The sequence below is a fragment of the Lotus japonicus genome, chromosome 5, assembly GCF_012489685.1.
Source record: "Lotus japonicus ecotype B-129 chromosome 5, LjGifu_v1.2".
Taxonomy (NCBI): domain Eukaryota; kingdom Viridiplantae; phylum Streptophyta; class Magnoliopsida; order Fabales; family Fabaceae; genus Lotus; species Lotus japonicus.
This window is the reverse complement of record NC_080045.1, coordinates 65,708,362-65,727,802: the sequence shown is the minus strand read 5'-3', so window position 1 is coordinate 65,727,802 and position 19,441 is coordinate 65,708,362. Positions and strand designations below refer to the sequence as shown.

The 19,441-nt window shown below is 36.2% G+C and overlaps 3 protein-coding genes across 3 annotated transcripts; all 3 read right to left on the bottom strand.

Annotated features, from left to right (window-relative positions):
* Positions 1 to 1,990: 1,990 nt before the first annotated feature.
* LOC130718696 (uncharacterized) lies at positions 1,991 to 2,645 on the bottom strand. Its single transcript, XM_057569323.1, has one exon. The coding sequence runs from the start codon at positions 2,576 to 2,578 to the stop codon at positions 2,138 to 2,140; it is 441 nt and encodes a 146-aa protein (XP_057425306.1). The 5' UTR covers positions 2,579 to 2,645; the 3' UTR covers positions 1,991 to 2,137.
* Positions 2,646 to 6,895: 4,250 nt separating this feature from the next.
* LOC130718046 (binding partner of ACD11 1-like) lies at positions 6,896 to 11,157 on the bottom strand. Its single transcript, XM_057568493.1, has 5 exons — positions 11,000 to 11,157; positions 9,649 to 9,752; positions 9,476 to 9,551; positions 7,738 to 7,818; positions 6,896 to 7,657 (listed from the first exon to the last, which is right to left on the bottom strand). Exons 1-5 carry the CDS (start codon positions 11,003 to 11,005, stop codon positions 7,064 to 7,066), a joined length of 861 nt encoding a protein of 286 aa, XP_057424476.1. The 5' UTR covers positions 11,006 to 11,157; the 3' UTR covers positions 6,896 to 7,063.
* A 4,391-nt stretch (positions 11,158 to 15,548) lies between these two features.
* Positions 15,549 to 17,278, bottom strand: LOC130720417 (uncharacterized). The gene is made up of 4 exons (XM_057571061.1): positions 17,089 to 17,278; positions 16,597 to 16,773; positions 16,457 to 16,523; positions 15,549 to 16,335 (listed from the first exon to the last, which is right to left on the bottom strand). The coding sequence occupies exons 2-4, from the start codon at positions 16,731 to 16,733 to the stop codon at positions 16,021 to 16,023; spliced, it is 519 nt and encodes a 172-aa protein (XP_057427044.1). The 5' UTR covers positions 16,734 to 16,773; positions 17,089 to 17,278; the 3' UTR covers positions 15,549 to 16,020.
* Positions 17,279 to 19,441: the final 2,163 nt, after the last annotated feature.

Here is a 19,441-nt window from a genome sequence, read left to right as displayed (position 1 = left end):
GTCCTGCTGTTGCAATGTCCCCTTCACTTGCACTCTAGCCACCGACCAACCTCCTCTGCTTCTCTTCCACTCTTTGTCCGTGTTTGTGTTTTTATTTTAAGCCAAAATTGAATTAAAGGAAATACTATGAGCATTTCAATCCATGTACAAAGAAGCACAAAGCTAAGAGAAGAGAAAGGAAGCTACTGTACAAATAAAAACCAGAAAATCCAATTCCCCACTAATTCATTGGCAGCAACCATGAACCCTTACAATTAAAAGAAAACAGGCAATCTTCCAAAGATCAACGCAAACCCTCTAGTGGAAATTTACCACGCACCTTCACTGCCCATTCGCACAAGGAATAAACCAGAGGTAGACAGGTTTCTGCTGACAGAGAGAATTCAAAATTTCCATATCAGAGATACTTCAAACAGCTCCTTGGGTTGTTAATCCAATCACACATGGAGGTGTTTAAGATGGTTGGAATATTCAACTGAAATGGAGAGCCGGCGGAGTGAGCGACGATTGGTGGTGGAAGCGGCGCGAGTACTGGTTGGCTTTGCAGATCTGCTTCGCTGGGAAAGGAGGGAGCGTGTGGGTGGCTCCTGGCCTCTGGGAGGTTGAGGGTGGCAGTCGGTTGGTCGGCGGCGTGGGTTAAGTCAGCGACGGTGGTGCCCAGAGAGTGCAACGGCGCGACCTTGGAGGGACACCCAAGAAGAATCGCGAGGGCTGGGGAAGCGCGGCGCAGGCGTGGTCGCTGAGGACGCGGCGGAGCACGCGTGGGCACGGCGGCAGCTGCTGTTTGGGAGAGGAGGAGATGACGAAAAAGTAAAAATTAAAAATTAAAGAATTAGGTCAAAAAAGAGAGGATCTAGAGGTGGTTTGGGGGTTGCTGTTTGATAATGGATCGGGGATGGAGAATATGGGTCTGGGTGGGAATGACTGTTTTACATAATTAGTAAAAAATGTGAGGGCATATTTAGTAAGTTGAAATTCAGTTGGGTTATAACATAAATAGTGTAAACAAAATCTAGTCAGCACTTGTCATATTAAGTGTTTATGCATTATTGATACACTTCACTCCTATAGTCTACACTCACATGAATTTATGGGCACCCAAGCATGCACCGAATATTAAAGCCATTTTGAGGTGAAAAAAAATTCCTATGCCTAGCCAGTAGCCACAAAGATTAGCAGAAACAGAACAAGAGCAGACCACACCATTGTCAGAGAAATTAATTTTTTTCATAAATATATTCAAATCACTTCAATTTTAACTCATTATTACCATAATTAATATTTTCGACAACATTAACTCTCAGTAAAAATGAATTGTCACAAGTCACAACTAATTAAACACGCATTAATTAAAGGTTGTCTTCTCAAACATACCAAGTGAGTGGACTTTGCTACTCTCATACAAGTAGTAGCCGCATTTAAAGAGTTTAAACTAGTTTGAACAAACATATCTCAACTTGTCAATTTACCTTGTCAAGCTAAGTTTGGAACCTATGGTGGCAAAGATTCCCATGATCATATCTTCCCTAATTCAAGTCAAAGTTTGGTTGTGCTAAAAACGGATTGGACCTCAAACAAAATTGCGACTCACAACAACACCGCAATCACAATTGCGGCCACATCAACCCACATTCATGGTTTCAAATTGCGGTCCTCAGTCCTCAACCATAATTGAGGACAGCATAACCTGTTTTTTAACCCTGTATCAGCATTACGACTGCATTAACCTGTATTTGTTTGTAATTTTGAGACGCGATCACAATTCAAAAACCTGAGCACATTTGTACGTAATCCCACAACACAACCACAGTTTAACTTGTGAATGCTGATATGTATAGTGAAGTTTTTTAACTTCCCATTTGCCCAATTTTCATGAAACCATTACCAAATATACAGGATCAATTACAGAGGCCTCATTAGCCAGATAATCTTGAGTTATTGATCAACCAGACAAGTTAACATGAAAAAGCAAAAACTGAAACCCAGCATATACAAACAACAAGATAATAGTTCAGATCCATTAATTCCCAGGTAAAAGAAACATGAAGATGATTAAGATTTAAGCATATGATGGTTAATTTCAGAACTAGATATTAAAAGTCTACCCTGTACCTCTACCCCCCAATTAACCCTGTTTCTACATATCCAAAATTGGATTTGGAATTTGGTTCTTGAGATTCCAGATATCATCATCCCAAACAACATCACTGTAGTTTTCGGTCAAATCCATGTCCCACCCTGGAAACCCAGTGTAGCCCCATGGCATTGTCTCATCAACCACACCTCCAAACAAAGGCATGTTCTCCTCCCAATTGTTCCAACCATTGATCACAGCACCATTGTCCTCCAGCAACAACCCTGCACCAGCAAAGTCAATGATGTTTTCCTTCTTCTCCTCTTCCTCCACCGCCACCACCGTCTTCACCTCCTTCTGCTCAGCCTCTTTCTTTGGTTTCTTCATCCCCATTGCTGCAGCCACTTCTTCAACCTTGGAAAGAAGAGGGGGAGGAGGAGGATTCTCCATTGGGATGCAGGGGTGGACAGCACCATTGGCCTTCACACCTCTCTGCCTCTTCATCTTGTGTGGGTGGTTTCAGTTTCAGTTTCAGTTTCAATTGGGAGAAGTGGAAAAGAAAGGTGAAATGAATGGTATTTATAGAGCACCCGGCGTTACCTGGGGTTGATCTGATCTACTGTGGTTGTGACCGGTGACCAAGTTGGGTTTGGATAAGTGACGTGATGTGTATTTAATTCTACAGTTTCTCTGTCAGTTATATTTATGTTTTAACATAAATGTGGTTCGTCCACATCCACATTAACAATAATGCTGACTCTTAAATCTTAATGAATAAGGTGAAGATTTTATAAAAGATGCGAGTTATATGAAAATCTAAAGTTTTGGATAAAGATGTAGTAACTAAAATTTCTTGGTAAATTTTTATGTTAGTTCATTACTAGCCTCTCGGCTTCCATAATAAAATAAATCTTGTTATAAGTTCCACGAATAATATTATGTGTTGTCAATATAAATTATTTGTTATAAAATTTATATGCATATACACTATTTACAATCGATATAACATATTGGTTTGGACATGCACTAATATAGGTTGGCACAATTAACTTTAAGTTTTAGGTTTAACTCTAACATCTTCATAGGTCAGGGGTATGAATCTTCTGAGGTCAGTAAACTTCAATTGAAAGACAACGTTGGAAACCTGGAAATGTACCCACCGCATGTACCGATCGCAACTCGTTATTTTAGGGACAAGAAATCGCTTTCACAATCAACATTTTCTTCAAAAGAGATTTTATTTCAAGAGAAATCGTTTTCACAATCATTTTCTTTGAAAAAGTTTTCTTCGAAAAAGTCGGATCATTTTCACAAACATTTTCACAATCATTTTCATATGGCAAAAACTCACGTTCAGATAAAAAATCGCATCCAAACTAGATCACACGACCCGCCGGGACATGCAACACGAATTTCGGTTCGTGCTGCGGCATCACGAATTGACCCCTGACGCTAGCGCCGTCACCGGAATCCCCACGCAAATGAGATTGTGGTCGGCATTCGGCACGTTAAGAGTGAAATCAATCAGCCACATCACATTCCAAACAGTTGGGACAACACAAAAATCAAGCTCCGAAAATGAGGATCGACGAATGCCCGACCGACGGGTTGAAGCTCACGAATTTGAGCTCGAACACGCCGGAGTTAAGCAAAAGCTTCACCAAACCTTAAGAACGCAATGTTTGTGTGCCCCAACTGGGTATGATAAGTCACAAATCGTGACTGGGTTGTCGTTTACCCTTTTTGAGAAATCTCGGTCGGGACTCCCCAATATACTACTAATTAATGTGTTGTTTAATTATTTATAGATGATTTCTCTCTGTTATAACTATTTTAATAACCGATAACAAAAATATTGGTTAGATGACTTCAATTCCTAATTTGAATTCCTAATTTGGATATGACGACAAAACATCACACCCTTGGCACAATGGAGGGGGCAGCTAGCTACTAGAGCTAAGTCAAACACTTCACCTGGCCCGTTTAAATGTAGAGGCTTTATGTAATGAATATTTTTTCGGTGAAATTGAGGTGCCTACTTGTTTTTAATATTTTTTGACGGTTACTTATTTAAAATTAACCAAAAAGGTCCTGGTTTTAATAAAGCTTCATATAAATATTTTTATATAAGAAAATATTAAAAAAAGTTAAATACATTATCTTAAAAATATTATATTGTTAGAAAAGATTAATATTGCTTTTTGAAGTTATATTTATTCCTCTCGCCTAATTAATCGTGTTAAAATCATCCACTCACGTGATCAAATATTTTCCTATGTAAATAAAAAATCATTCACTCACGTGAGTCTGTCGGCAAAGCTCGTGATGATAGTGATAGATACTAATACTACTAAGTACTAAGTACGAAATACACTTGCAAAGCAACTTGCTTCGTTCTTTGATTTCGTTGTTTTTATTAAAGAATTACTAGTGGTGAAGTTTACAAGGAATCAGAGGAGTACGGTGATTTCTTTTCTCGGGAAGGTAACTCTTGACTACAGTGGAAGTTCAACTTTCAAAAATTAATTAATGTGACTATTTTAATTTTTATGATTAGATAATCTCAATTATAAAACGCACAAATCTTTTTACCGACGTATATCCGACAATTGGGACATCATCACATTAAACAAATAAGTGTCTATTTGGTTTTTCAATTTAAAAAATGCTTTCATCAAACAAAGGTCTAAACCTCTTTAATGTTTAGAAGCATTTGGAATGTATGATTTTTAATTCCAATACTCCAAATAGATTTTAAAATTGAAAATTAAATACAGACCAAGAGGTTGGCAATAAATCAAGAGTTAGAGATTAGAAACTTCACTCACGTACTTTATATAAGTGTTCAACAACTATGAGTTTGTTTGATTTTCATTTAGAAAGTCCGTTTGAAGTATTAGAATTCGAGATTACGATTTCCTACGTACATTTAGCCAACGGAATGCACTTATTTGGTTGAAAACCAAACAGACTTTTTCAATTGATAATCATGTTTGAAGTTGAGTAAAATTTCTACACATGGAAAAGTTCTTTTTTTTATAGGTCAATGTTAGTTGTTAGTAATATAGTGTTAGTAAATTAGTCTTTTCACAGAATTCGAATCCTAAACCGAAAAAACTCTCTTAATACTCAATGTTAAATCGAATTGCATTTATAAAGACACAAACCTAAGACTTTTACTTAAACTAGGGAGTAATACTTATTATGAGTCAATTAATCAACCATAGGATTAAGTTAGTTAAGTGTTGTAAATGAACATTAATTATGTCATAATTAAGAAGATTACATGTGTTATTTTCTTGTTCAATGTTGTTTTTTATGACATAGCAGTAGAATTGATGGAGGGAGTCAAAGATTTTTGTCTGTTGTGGGTAGCTGCTGATGTTAGCTGGTAGTGGCGTCATCATAAATGGTACAAAGGCATAAAAAAGGGGTGTGCGTGCATGTTGGCCAAGCGGCAGGAGAAGATATTATCTACCGTTGGAATCAGCTGGGAGAGAGTGAAGTCAGTTGGTTCGTACGTGTCAAGTCAGAAACAAAAGCATGCGGCGTGCCTTTCCTTCGACTTGAATGTTACAAACATATATCCATCAACCAGAAGCAAATATGCGGCCTGGTCGACTTCTACTGTTTCATTCATGCATGCTCCTCTGTCGGCATATAAGCCAAACTATCTAGTGGGTCACTTTAGACTCCATGTTGACATGTAACTAGTTTTTATGCTTAAATAAAGCTGTAAAGTCGAAATTTATCAAAATATCAATTCAATCCCTCTCCTTCTCTCCAACCTTTTCTCATCAAGATAACTACTACTCCTATCTATTTATTTATTTAATAAAACCATCAACGTGCATAAAATGTTTTTTTGACTATTCAAAATTCGGACAGTTCATTGAACCAGACAGATGGGACACTCAGTTCAGTTTAACAAAAACTTTAGGTGAATCTTGGTTGAAAGGTATAATTAAATAATATTTTTAATTTAATATGTAATATATTTACTCAACATATTAGAATTTTATACTAATTAATTTCTTTTAAAAAAATTTATGAAGGCAAAAGCATCATTTAATGTCAATTAGACTTGAGTAAAGTTACTCACATGAATTATTTAAAAAACATTTTTAAGTTAGCTAAAACGTTCAAAAATTGCGCTCGATATACTTTTACTTGCATGTGTAATCATGTGTATTACATGAAAGTTATTGAAACTCAACTATTAGTTCAAAATTAACTAACTTACTATCATTGCTTACTTTCTAAAGATGAGATTGTTTAAACTCAACTATTAATTTCATAACTAACTAACTGTAGTTGCTTAATTTTGAATTACTTTCTAAAGTGAAAGAGTCCCAATATATGTAAAACAAGCATCGAACCAGCAAACTGCTATTGCAGAACAGGCTTCAGTTTGCTTTCTTCTTTTTTAGAAGAACAATGGAAAATAAAACACTAGCACGGAACCTAAATCCATAACAATAAAAATCCATAATTGGACAATCAGGATCCCATGGAAATTCTTCATCCCCACTACCATCTCCTTTGATTCTAGCTATGTTTAGATATCCGTTATCATCAATGCAAACCAATATTTACATTCATTTTGAGATAAGAAAATGAACGAAACTCTTAAGCATTGTGAACTTGCACACAATTAGTATCGAACACTATAAACACTCTGAAAACAACATGAGTTCGACTGAAAACCTTCCATTCCCCTATCTTTTCCTCCATGAGTCCATCAAAATATACCAAATAAGCGCCAGATGCGCCTCAAGGGCGAATGCTACACTAACAAACAAATGGGGGGAATGCTCGAGATAACAGGAGAAAAAACATTTAAGTCTGGGAAATTCAGTTTATCTTTGCTTAAGAAGTCAATCAAATAACTGCAAACCTGTCCAATAACTAGTAAAATCTATCAAAGTTGTGCTGATATATGGAAACAATTCACAGGAGTTTCAAAATAAGGTATATACAGGATGCAAATCAAAGGATCAAGCCCTGAGCAGGAGCAGGCTTGGAAGAGTGCACCTCACTTGTTGCTGCAGCTTTTGGGGACTCAGAAAGGACATGTGCATACTGGTCTTCTACTTTTCGCTTTTCTTCCTCTTGTACACTTTCCAGTTTCTCTTTTGTCTTCTGTCCTACATCCCCAGCTGCCTTAGCAACCTTACTAAAAGCACCTGTTACCCAGGTAGCCCCAGTGAGTACATAGCGATTCTTCATTATAGCAGACCCTGCAGTACTGACTTTCTGTTCTGCAACTGCAAATGCTGATTTGGTCTTCTCTGAAACCTGAAACTTTTGGTCCACTTCTCGAACTCTGTCAGTCACAACTGAAGCACCGGCACTCACAACTGAAGCACCGGCACTTATTTTCTCAGTAAGCCCAAGTTTTTGGTCAATTGATGAAACCTTTGCTGAGGCTGTTGAAGATAACTGGTGTTTCTCATCAAGAGTCTTGGCTTTGTTGACAGCATCCTTCCCCAAGATAAAGCCCTTCGCAAGCATGCTTGTGACCACATCCTCTGCCTTCCGTAGAGCAGATTCAGGACCACTAGGACCTTTGCCCTCTGTTTCCTGAAAAACATTAACAGATGTTAGGAAAAAACAACCTAGTTACTTAAGCACAATAAGTAGAGGATCTTTGAAAAGCTTACAGATGATGCCAAGGCAGCAGGGGGAACCTGGTAATCTGGATCCAGAGCTATGCTAACTGGCAAATCAACTATCGTTGCTCCCTGATATATTGGAACTCGGTTAATTTTTATATGATTAGAGGCAATATTAACATTAGCAGAATGTTAACACCCATTTGGAAAAATATACACAGCATCAGGCTGCTTCTCCATTATCATTTAAATCAAATTGGTATACAATGATAATTAACTCCACCAGCTTCATCCATCAAGGATCAATTTGCTATCATTTTAGGGATCTATTTTACCGTAAAAATGAGAAATCAAAAAAGCAATTTGATGTTGTAGATATCTTTCAAGGAGCAATGGGATGTTGCATGTCTTTGGACCAATTTTCTTTTACCAATACAGCAAGTAGTGAACAATGTTATAAACGCAAAGTATAACCAATCATAAAATTAAATGTAGTACCCAAGTAAAATGATACATCAGACACATCCCAAAGCAGAGGCAACATAGCATACTTCTAAGAGCTATTCTTTTACGTTTCTACATTAAACCAACTATAAACAAGACAACTAGTGGCTAGGAATACAAGCAACACAAGCTCGGATTAGCACCAGCAAACTTGCAAAATAAACAAAATATATTATTCAAAGATACAGAAGAAGATATGAAGTGTATATTTATTAAACAAGCAACAGGGAAGAATGGTAACTGAAGGTGAATAACTCCTGACTAACTAACAACATATATAACAGAAATTATAACAGATACAGAAACATAAATAACTTCCTCTCTAACCACTCTAACCAAAACCACTTCTAGCATGTGAATTGTGTGAGAGTATCAAATAGCACCCCAGTCCCCACAGGTGATGGGCGGTAGACACTTATCACAACCAGCTTGAGCAACGAAGCAAATTTTTTTGGAAGCCATCGTTGCAAACTGGTGGTACTAGTTTTCTATCCTTCAAACTAGGCCACCAGGTAGTTAGTTACCAAGAGAGCAAAAAAACAGATGATTATAGACAACTAGTTTGAGGGATAGTGTGAAGATCCTGAGCCACCAAAACAACCAACTCAATGAGGTATTCGTGCAACCAAACGAGTATGGTCCTAACCATAAAGGGAGTAACAAAAAGGAGCAACTTCAATATTGCTACTCATGATGCACTATCGCTGGTGACAGTGGTGGCTAACCTCTGTATGCGTAGCACACGGAAGTGGTGAGCTCCTTGAAGCTCTCATACCATTTGAATAAACTGGGATGACTTGGGGCGTGGAAGGAAGAGAGAACTCTCAAGAGAGAGAAAATAAACCAAGGAGGTTCCATATTATTCAAAGATGCAAAGAGTGTATTTATAGAACAAGCATTAGGTAGGAATGGTAATTTAGGGCAAACAACTCCTAACTAACAACAAATACAATTCAAATTATGGCAGATGATAGAAACACAGATAACTTCCTCTCTTACCAACACCATTGCTAGTGTATGAAATGTGTGAGATATCGAATATTTATTCACTGATACTGCATTATCTAACCAAAAAGCTGAATATGTCAGCTAAATGTAATGTCTCTAGGATGATGACCAAAAATTCCATAGTTCTAAATCATGAACTCCCAACAAATATATGGTTTTGAACTTCAATAACATAAAAAAATTATTAGGTGTTTGACATACTTAACTACTTCATAAAAGAACAGTTTGATACAAATATCTATATTAACAGAGGGATTAATGATAGGTAGTTTACCGATAGTAATACCGCAGTCTCAGCACCTTGTGAATCCTTAAAAGTAACATATGCAATTTGAGATCGTTCATCATGACTGCATTAATACATCAACATATTATTTGTATGATAAAACCTAAGAATAAAAATAAACTTAAAAAGTTGTTGAACACCAAGCACAGAAACTTACTGACCTCTGCATTTCAACATATTCAATGTCACCAGAAAAGGAAAAGAACTCCTTAATGTCTCGTTCAGATGCTCCCAAGGAAACATTACTGACTTTTATGGTTTTGATCTGCAAAAAAAAGAACACAGCATGTTTAAAAACTTATGGGGAATCCACCTACGATTATGTACTTATATGTTCCAGAATCTCACACTTAAGTATGATACTACATTACTACTGATCCATACTAAAACATGGTAACTTCCCTCATGATGTGAGGTGTCTCCTATGACTATCAGTAATGATATAAAATGAAGTTACATGTAAATAACAAATGTTCTAACTGCAAGCTGTCAATCCACTCATTCCATTTTTGGTTTTTGCATGTTTATAATAGTTCCTCATAACTACTGTCCATATTAGATGCAACTCAATCTTGTGTAAAAGGTGAGAAAAGAGGGGATGTAAAAGAGTATTATATATAATAACAAAACTTTGAGAAATTAAGTAGTTTAAAAGAGCAATAAATGACAAATGAAGCAGAAAGCCAAACACCTAAGCCCAAAAGCTAGATGTTGAAAACAAATCCATGACTACACATTACTCAACCAGCCGGCAAATAAATATGCACATAGTTCATGATCATACAATCCGGTCCCCCTTTGAAAAGGACAGGTCGACAAGTCATAACTGTGTATGCTGTTTTTCTACCAAACAAAGTTACTTGAAAATAATCATCAGACAACATAAGTTCAAAGGAAAAGATAGAGTCATGTTATTCGAATTTCAACCCATTTCACCGAGCCAAATGAGGGACTGAATAGATGATTATCCTTATTTCAATCAAAATATCAATTTAAGTCCATTACAGTGATCTCTTGAATAAAATTGCAACACATACTATACAAAAATGCATGTCTATTCTAATCATTTCACATATGTTGTATAATCCAAATAACATAAAAAATGAGATCCATCCACAGCACCATAACAATTACTACATCCAAACAGAACAAACATTACATTTACTGGAAAGCAAAGAATCAAATAGCCTATCCATTTCTTCCCAAAGTCAAAAAACACAGAAACAAATCTTCGTTTACCTAATTGAAATCAAGTACCAAACATCACAACACAAACACGAAATCAAAAACAAAGATCTTCTTCAAAGAAGACTGTGACAGATCTACTCTAAACAAAGCTACCATCGAGATAAGTGCGAAATCTCATCCATATACGAAACGGATCATGATTTTGCTACTAGAAAAGTAGAAATGGCTAGCTAATAAAATACACTGATATACAGTATCAAATACAAGATCTTCAAAGGAATGAATCGAGGAATGAAATGGTATAGGGATGCGATCGGAACTCACCGTCATCTCCGGCGAGCAGTGACAGCAGCGGAACTGAGCGTTGAGAAATTGGAGAAATGGGGGTTTCAGAGATTGCGAGGAAGAGAACGGTTTAGGCGCTTCGAGAGTTTTATCTGAGTGAGAGGACTAGGGAACACGTGCCGGGTTTGAGTTGCACGTGCGAGTGCTGTAGAGTGGAAAGCACATAAGGGCTTGGCCAACGGGTTAAACCGCGTTAGCGTATGCGTGATTGAACCGGAAGGATTGACCCAAATAAAAAAACAGGAGGGAGGACTTGTAGTTGTGAGACCCATGAAGCTTCATTCTCAAATTAGAATAACGTGTGATTGTTTTCCAAAATAAGGGCATCTCAGTCGGCCCAAAGGTGTTGCGACTGAGTGAAAACCATAATAGCTGAGTGAAATGACTTCAGCACACTTAATGACATTCACTAAAATCCTGGCCAATGGAAGCTAATATCTCTAAAGGTATGTCAAAAGAAATCTTAAATACTTTGAGAGACAAGTATGATGGTTACCGAACCTATAAACACACAAGTGTAGTCATTCCTCTATAAATGCGTTATCCATTATGTTAAACTTTGATTTCTTCTAAGATTTTGAAATATATACTTTACTCTTTCACTAACTTGAATGTTGAAAAGTCTTATGCAGTTACAATCCTCGTTGGGTCAATGTTTTTCAGTCGTGCAAGCAACACCAATCAAAATTATGCACTCTCACAAGAAGTAAAGAGACTCCAGTAATCGTACTTTTAAAATATCAAGAAGTGGTTTTTTTATACTATTTTTTTTTTTTGAACGTATGGTTTTTTAATACTATAAAAATTCATTTTAGGACTTAACATTTTCTTTATAGGATGTTCTAGGATTTATAAATAATCATTTCGGGCAGTTCAAAATGTATTCTCCAATTTTATTTTTTTCAAGCGACACTTAATTGTATTGGCCTCTTTTTTGTTGTCTAATTATATTAGGCCTAGAGCTAGTGAGTAGTCAGTCACCTTGTTAGCCTGCCTCATTGTTTCAGGCTTGCAGCACAACATCCATTTCTAAGCCAGTATGGGCCGCTCTAATTTTTTTGGTCCAACTGAATTTTTCTATTATGATCCAATCTACTTGTTTTGATGGGCTTGTTGGTCCAAGCAAGCAAAATTGGTGTTTTGTGTTTTTGGGAATATGCTAATAATTTCATAATAATCGACCAAAAAAAAATTCATAATTCAAAATAAATAAAAATATGATTATAGTCACATAATTTATTTATTGCACCAAGGTATTTTCACGTCCTCGAATGATAATTCAAGTGGTAAGAGTTAAAGTCTTAAAGACATAGGTTGAGGTGGGGGAAGTCTCAAAATTAATCTCTCGATGGTGCAATTTATCTTTCTAATATCCAAAAAGCCTAATGTATTTCCACAATTGACTTTAATGAGAGTAATCTCAAACCTTGAAGTAAATGTTAAAAGAAATCATATATAGTATATTTTCCAGTTGACTTGATTGGTTAATAGTCTCATAATTGAAAATAACAAATGTTATTTTTTCCTGCTTATATCAAACATCTTTTTTGTCGCAGGACAACCAGCATCTTCCAAAAGGTATCAGAAAGCATAATTTGAATGATAGCTACGTTCTTTGTTGGGGTTAGATAACCATCAGCTTCCAACAAGAAATATGGCTTCAGTCTTCAACGTACACAACAATAAAAAAATTTACATTGTAAAAAAATTCAAATATTTTATTATGAGAAATATAGCCTTATTGATTCGCATCACAATGGAATTTTATGATATGGACGCTTGCTAAAAATATACTGGGGTTTGTGTATATATATTATTCACGTATTTTATATTGACAGTGCAGTATATTCAATTATTAATCTTTCAAATAAACTTAAACAGCTTGAGTGTCTTCTAATGAGAACGACATTAAAATTGTTATAATGTGATTATTCTCAGTTGCATTTAAGGTTTTTGTTTGTTTACAACATTTTATCCTGTGCATTCGTGCAATGTAAGAGCAGATATTTATTTTTTAATTTTAAATCCAAATTTATTATAAATTATTGTTGTTAAACATAATTATTTCAGATCTAGTTGGGAAACATGTGCTAGCTACTTTAGCGATTGGTCTAAGATAACCATAAGATGCTTGGGGCCAACAAGAGAGCTTATTACTTGACAAAAAATAGAAAACAAGAGAGCTAATTACGACACTAACGGTCTGCTTGGTTATGAGAGGTAAAATGTTCAATATGTTTTTGGTTACCCGTAAATATGGTGATGTTTGAACTTAATCACCAGTCGAAACATAATTTTTCATCTAAATCGCTAAGTTTAGAGAAAAAACCAAATGTGATCTTCGTCTTAATATGAGCTTAAGCGAAATGCTTACATATCCGACAAATATTTATCTGATCTTTCCATGTCCTAATTTCAAATCAATAGTCTCCAACCTCTCGTCCCTCTTCCTCATCAACATCAACTTTATTTTCATCCTCATCCTCATCTTCATCATCTCCATTGTCATCTTCATTTTCTCCAAGGAATAAAAAACAACAACCTTCTCCAAGACCTACGTACACACCACCACAATACCCAAATTCGAAAGAAAACACATAACCAAAGTAGAAAGAGAAAGAATAACCGATCTAGAAACCAACACATGACATAAAGCCACAACCTTTGTAGCTTGAATCTTGGGACAACATCATCTAAGCATCTAGCAATCATTGGCCAACCTTTCCCCTCTTCCTCACCCTCTCCCCCTCCCCTCTAGCTCCTTTATTCTCCCTCCATCATCTCCTTACCCCTTCCCCTCCATCCTTAACTAATTCATGCTTCTCGTTGCCGAGCCTATTGTTGTTTTCACCCGAAATTAAAAAAGCAACCCCATACCCACTTACAACCACCAAGCAAAACGACCCCACCCCATCACGCTAGAAGACCATAGTCGGCCTCCACCCTGAGACCCCTGTGAGCTAACAAAAAATGGTGTAGTCATGGTCATCGCCTTGTTGCGGAGGCGTTGTTCGTAAGGGTTTGGAGACGAGTTGAGACCAAAATTAATGCAAAAAACAAAAACGTTAGATAATCTACATCTAACTAGAATTATCCACGTGAGTTTATATAGCAAAAAATAAATCACATGTGCTATACCGTCATATATTCTTATTTTAAATAAAATCCATAGACCAAAAATTATGCTAATGTTTGGGACCAATTTAGATTCACTATATTATTTCATATTTTAAAAACATATTTAACACTTTACTCCTTCCGTTCCTAATTATAAGACCTAGTTTTAAAATTTTATAGTTCCTAAATATAAGACCTTTAACAATAATCTAGCAAAAAGTATTTTACTCTTCCATATATAACCCTTACATTAATGGTGTGTTTTCAATTCCAAAATTTTAATTACCACCTATCATTTATTAGTGAGAGAAAATAACAAAGGGTAAATATAGAAGAATGTATGCATTTTTAAAAAACCAACACACTAATTAGACACATTTAATATTTTTTTAATAAGCGCAATTTTTTATATTAGGTCTTATAATTAGGAACAGAGGGAGTATAATATAAAAACATAATCTAAATCAAATATATAACTATAAATATGAGAATTTAAAATGACCAAAGATATAATCAATGCATATTAAAGTATATCTTTTTGGTTGAATTTATTTTGTTGTTACAGGTTACTACAGCTATGCTTAAGAGCATCTCCAATGGAGTCCTTATTTTGGGACCTTAAAATAAGATCCGGATCTTATTAGATCTAACCATTGGAGCTATCCTACATGGCATGAGATCTTAGCAAAAGCTAAGATCCGTGCCTTAGCTCAGGTACTCTCAAATGTGGGATTTTAAATAAAATAATATTTTTTTCTCTCTCCTTCAATACCATAACCAAAGTGAAAATTAAGGAGAGAAATAAATAATATAAATATATTGGGTACTGTGGGTCCAGTTAAAAAGTAAAATAAGATCTAAACCACTAGAGTGAAATGTGTATGAAGACCTTATGGGTGTCTTAAATCCTATGTGGCAATTTCGGCCCCAAAAATTGAGTTAAGTCCCAAAATAAGTTCCTACCATTGGAGATGCTCTAACGCACTCGTTTGGAGACCCTCAACTAAATATCGTTAACATCGAGATCCAACAGTTTCTGCGAACCACACAAACGCCAAGTGAAAACACTGAACGCGATGACGGAACAATCTCACAGTGGGCCCAGCAAAAGACCTTTCTTTTCTTTGTCATATCGGCAAGTAACCATTGAAAACTAGAAATCAACGCCGCGCTCCCCTTTTCCCAAAGCCGCATCTATTTTGCGTAAACCATAAGCTGAGCATAGGCATTGTCAATTTCGCCAACAGTATCTTCATCTCATCTCATTTTTTTTATTATTTGAAGTCAATTTCCAAAGAGATAGACAAAGCAAGCTTTGTTTCCTCCTTATATTCTTGTATTAGGGACAAAAACAACTTGATCAAGATGGATCATGGCCATGGATGTCACAATCAGCTACAAACAACACATATTAAACAGAATTCAATTTCATTTACATAGAGACTTTGTAAGACCCATTTAGAATTCTCATACAAACCATACTTTTTGTACATGTTTTCCTTCTTAAGCCGCTAGCTAGCTAGTTACAATTCAAAGACCCATTGAAGAAATTCATTTCAAAATGAAGAAGTATTTCCCATCCTCTAAAGACTTGTACTTACACATAAGAGAATGGTTCAAGACACCTAAACAAGGGGGCATCATCTAAACCCCCCAAATTCAACTCTCAATCTTAACCTTATTTCATGAACTGCACAATTTTCCTACACAAACTGACATTTACATACACTCACTGATTAACTCAACATATTTATTTACATAAAACTCTATCTCTTTTTCCCTCTTCAACTCAGACATCCATCCAAAACTCCTCTATTCCGTGGATATCAAAGGTAAACTGAATTCTAATCTCAAAGATATGTGTATGAGTGGGTGGATTTGTTCTAGGCTAAAGCAGGGATGCTGCAATTTCGCCTGTCCCTGTCAAGGCAATCGAACCCTTCGACTCTCACGGCCGGATTGTTACCAAAATTGGATCGGACACAGCCTCCTCCCTTCCTGGAGGAGGATGAAGGAGACGACGGTGCAGGAACCACCACCCATGACGACGGCGAGAGCGGGGAGATATTCTCATCCCCGAACCTAGCATCCTGAATTAATGGGTTAGCTACTCTGCTCGGCGGCGACCCGCAGAAAAATGGGGGCGGCGAGGCTACCACTGGGTAGTATGGTTGATCTATAATTTCACAATCAAAATCCTGCAAAATCACAAGAAATTAACAAAAATTAATACAGAATTAAACAATTTAACCATGGATGAAATCTTCAACAGTAATCAATGGATCAACCTAATTCACTTGATTAAGATGAGTTAATTACCTTGTTGAGAATGGATTCCAAAGGATTTGAGCTAGATGAGTATGAATCACAAGGCTCAACCTGACAACTGCAGAGAAAATCAAGTTAACGGAAGGAAGAACTGAAGAAGACAGGGAGAAATGAAATGAAATGAAATTTACCTGAGATGCCACCGGAAGGATCTGTCGTTGAAGAGGCCGAGGCGGCGAGGCTTGGGGCAAACGACGGCGTCTCTGCCGGTCATCTCTTCCCGAGATGAAGCGACGACGTTGTGGACGGCACGTTGCTGCTGCTTCATCTTCTTCTTCGTTGGTCCTTGAATTTTTCTATATTTATATCTGGTCACCACAAGCATATATATAGCAAAAATCAAAACCAGATGTTGAAAATCAGAGCAATAAATAAAATAATTGAGAGATGATGAATATTTATTCTACAGCTGAAGGTTGAGATCTGGTCAAACTAATTCAATCCTAACAAGAAGAATAAATAATTAAAAATTCTCAACCACCACCAAGCTCTGATCACAATTCACAACCATACGAAGACTTCAACTACAGATCTAACTACAACCAAGATATGAATCAACAAATTGAGATTTGAGCAACGTAGATCTGGAAACGGTTGAGAGAGAGAGAGAGAGAGAGTAGTACCTGTGAGGTGAGGTTTGAATAACTGTACAAAAGTAGTGATGAAATTGAATTGAATTGAAGAACAGAGAGAAAGGGAAGATTGAACTGCTTTGTATGCAGCTTCCAACAAAGAACGCTTGGTGTTGTTGTTTTTATATTTATTGAAAAAGTATTATTTAATTAAATTTCTGGTGAGATTTTATTTGATTTCTTTTTTCACTATGGTTAATTCATCATGCGGGCGGTGCCTCCCGCGAGATATGACATCGATTTTCGCACCCCACACGAAACCCGTTCCCAATGGATCTCTCTCTGCTACGGGAATTAAATAAGATAAATCATCTTCATCTTGTGTGTGTGGCCGTAACGTGATGATTAAATGATTTTTTACTACTTGATTAGGGTATAGTATTGTTTTGTAAGGGTAAAATATCTTAAATATCAAGGGGATCCGTTCGGAACGGGGTCTGATGTTGTGTATGGTGGAGCGTCAGAAATACCAACGATTCACCTCGTTATTACACGTGGCGGACTTTTGGATCTTGGATGGGAAAGGGTCGGCAAATTCTGAAATTTTAGGGCCGGCCCTACGATGCTTCATAATTTTAGGAGGAAAATATAAAGGTATTAAGCTAACACCACTTAAAATACATGGCCATATTTCAACCCCAAATTTACTTGATTCCAAAATTATAAATATATTTCATTATTGTAAGTGCTTTAAATCATGTTTGAGTTCAAGGTTATTAAGGGTTATTTGGTAATTAAATTACTAGGCAAGTACAATAGTAGTACTCGCTTTGCAACCGACCAACCTGCGACAGGTCGAGCTGTGTTTAACAATTTATGACTCGTTTAAATGTGTGTCAGGTTAACTCGTATTGACAATTATACTATCAAAGTAAACATGAACACAATGGACATGCACAACATGTTCGTGCGGAGTTTGACCTCAATTAATTGACGGTGGACAAGTTTTGCCATCATGATATGTGGTATAACATTGAGTATGATGGTTTGCACTTCCAAGGTTCTTCATGTGGATGTTATAGCCACGTGTCTAGAAATGGTGAGCTTGTCCATACTTAGAGTGATAGTAAAGGCACTTCGACACAGGTAGGGACTTCAGAGGCGACAAAGGGTTTTTTTGGATGAGTGGAAGATGCAAGCCCTAGGCGATCTGAATGCTCATGAAAATTGTAACGTTTATGATAGGGAAAATCAGGAACATAAGACAGAAAACCAGGGATAGATAACAAAAAGGGAAGTTGCCCATCAAAGGCGCATGGTTAGTGGCTACTATTGAGAAAAGGAACAAAAAATCTAATCGAAACCTACCTAATCAGTAGAGCAAAAAATAAGGGACTAGGAAACAAACTAATTTGATGCTCCTGCGAGGATTCCGAATTTAGGATTCCCTATCATAAATAGAATAGAAAGTTATATTTTAATGTTTGATGAATCAACAATCAATACACATGAGCGACCGCACGTAATGCAAAAAAGAGAAGTAGAAAAGAGGAGATAAGAAAAAGGGAGTTGTGGAGGCGTCCTTCGAGATCATGACAGGTGTTGAATCTCAGGCTTCTCGTGCGGTGTTAGGGACAACAATTCTCTTCTTGTTGTAGAGGCTGAGTTAGGGCATGCTCAGGAGCTGGTGTACAATGAGGTTGCTTGTGAATTTAATTGTTTCGAAGTCGTTAAGCTCATTACTTGTAACTATCATTGGTTGTGGGCCATCAGTCCTAGGATCAAGAGTATTGGAATGACAATACTCTATCTCATATTCTCAACATGGTTGCAGATGCATTAACTACACAAATTTTCCTAGAAGGCTCATCTTTATGACTTTGTAAGTTTTCTCATTCCGTTGGTATTTATTATTTAACTTCTTTGTCAAGACTTGCTAGTGTAGTTTGTCTATGCTAAAAAAAATTAGGAAAAAAAAAGACATGTTCATAAGAAATGAAATCTATATATATATGAAAATAATGTTTCCTTCTAGAAGCCTATGCCACATGGCACCCCCAAATTCTTCCAATTTCCCTCCAAGAAAAAAAAAGACATCCCACTTTTTTGTTACAACATATTTCATCTCTCACCTATTTAATTTCATTTATTATTAATAATTCTTATCCTATATGATACACTTGAATGTATATTTTAAAATATTATATTTTTGAAAGTTTGTGACAATTCAAGTAATATTACGAAATCTATTTCAAAAAAAATGATTATTTTGAAATCTTTTTCTCACTTTTTAAATATTACTTGAAATTATTTTAAAAATAAATCTAACATTAGTTTTTTTTATTACAAATTAAAAAATATAATACACAACAAAAATTGGAATCCTTTGTTTGTTCAACTCCAA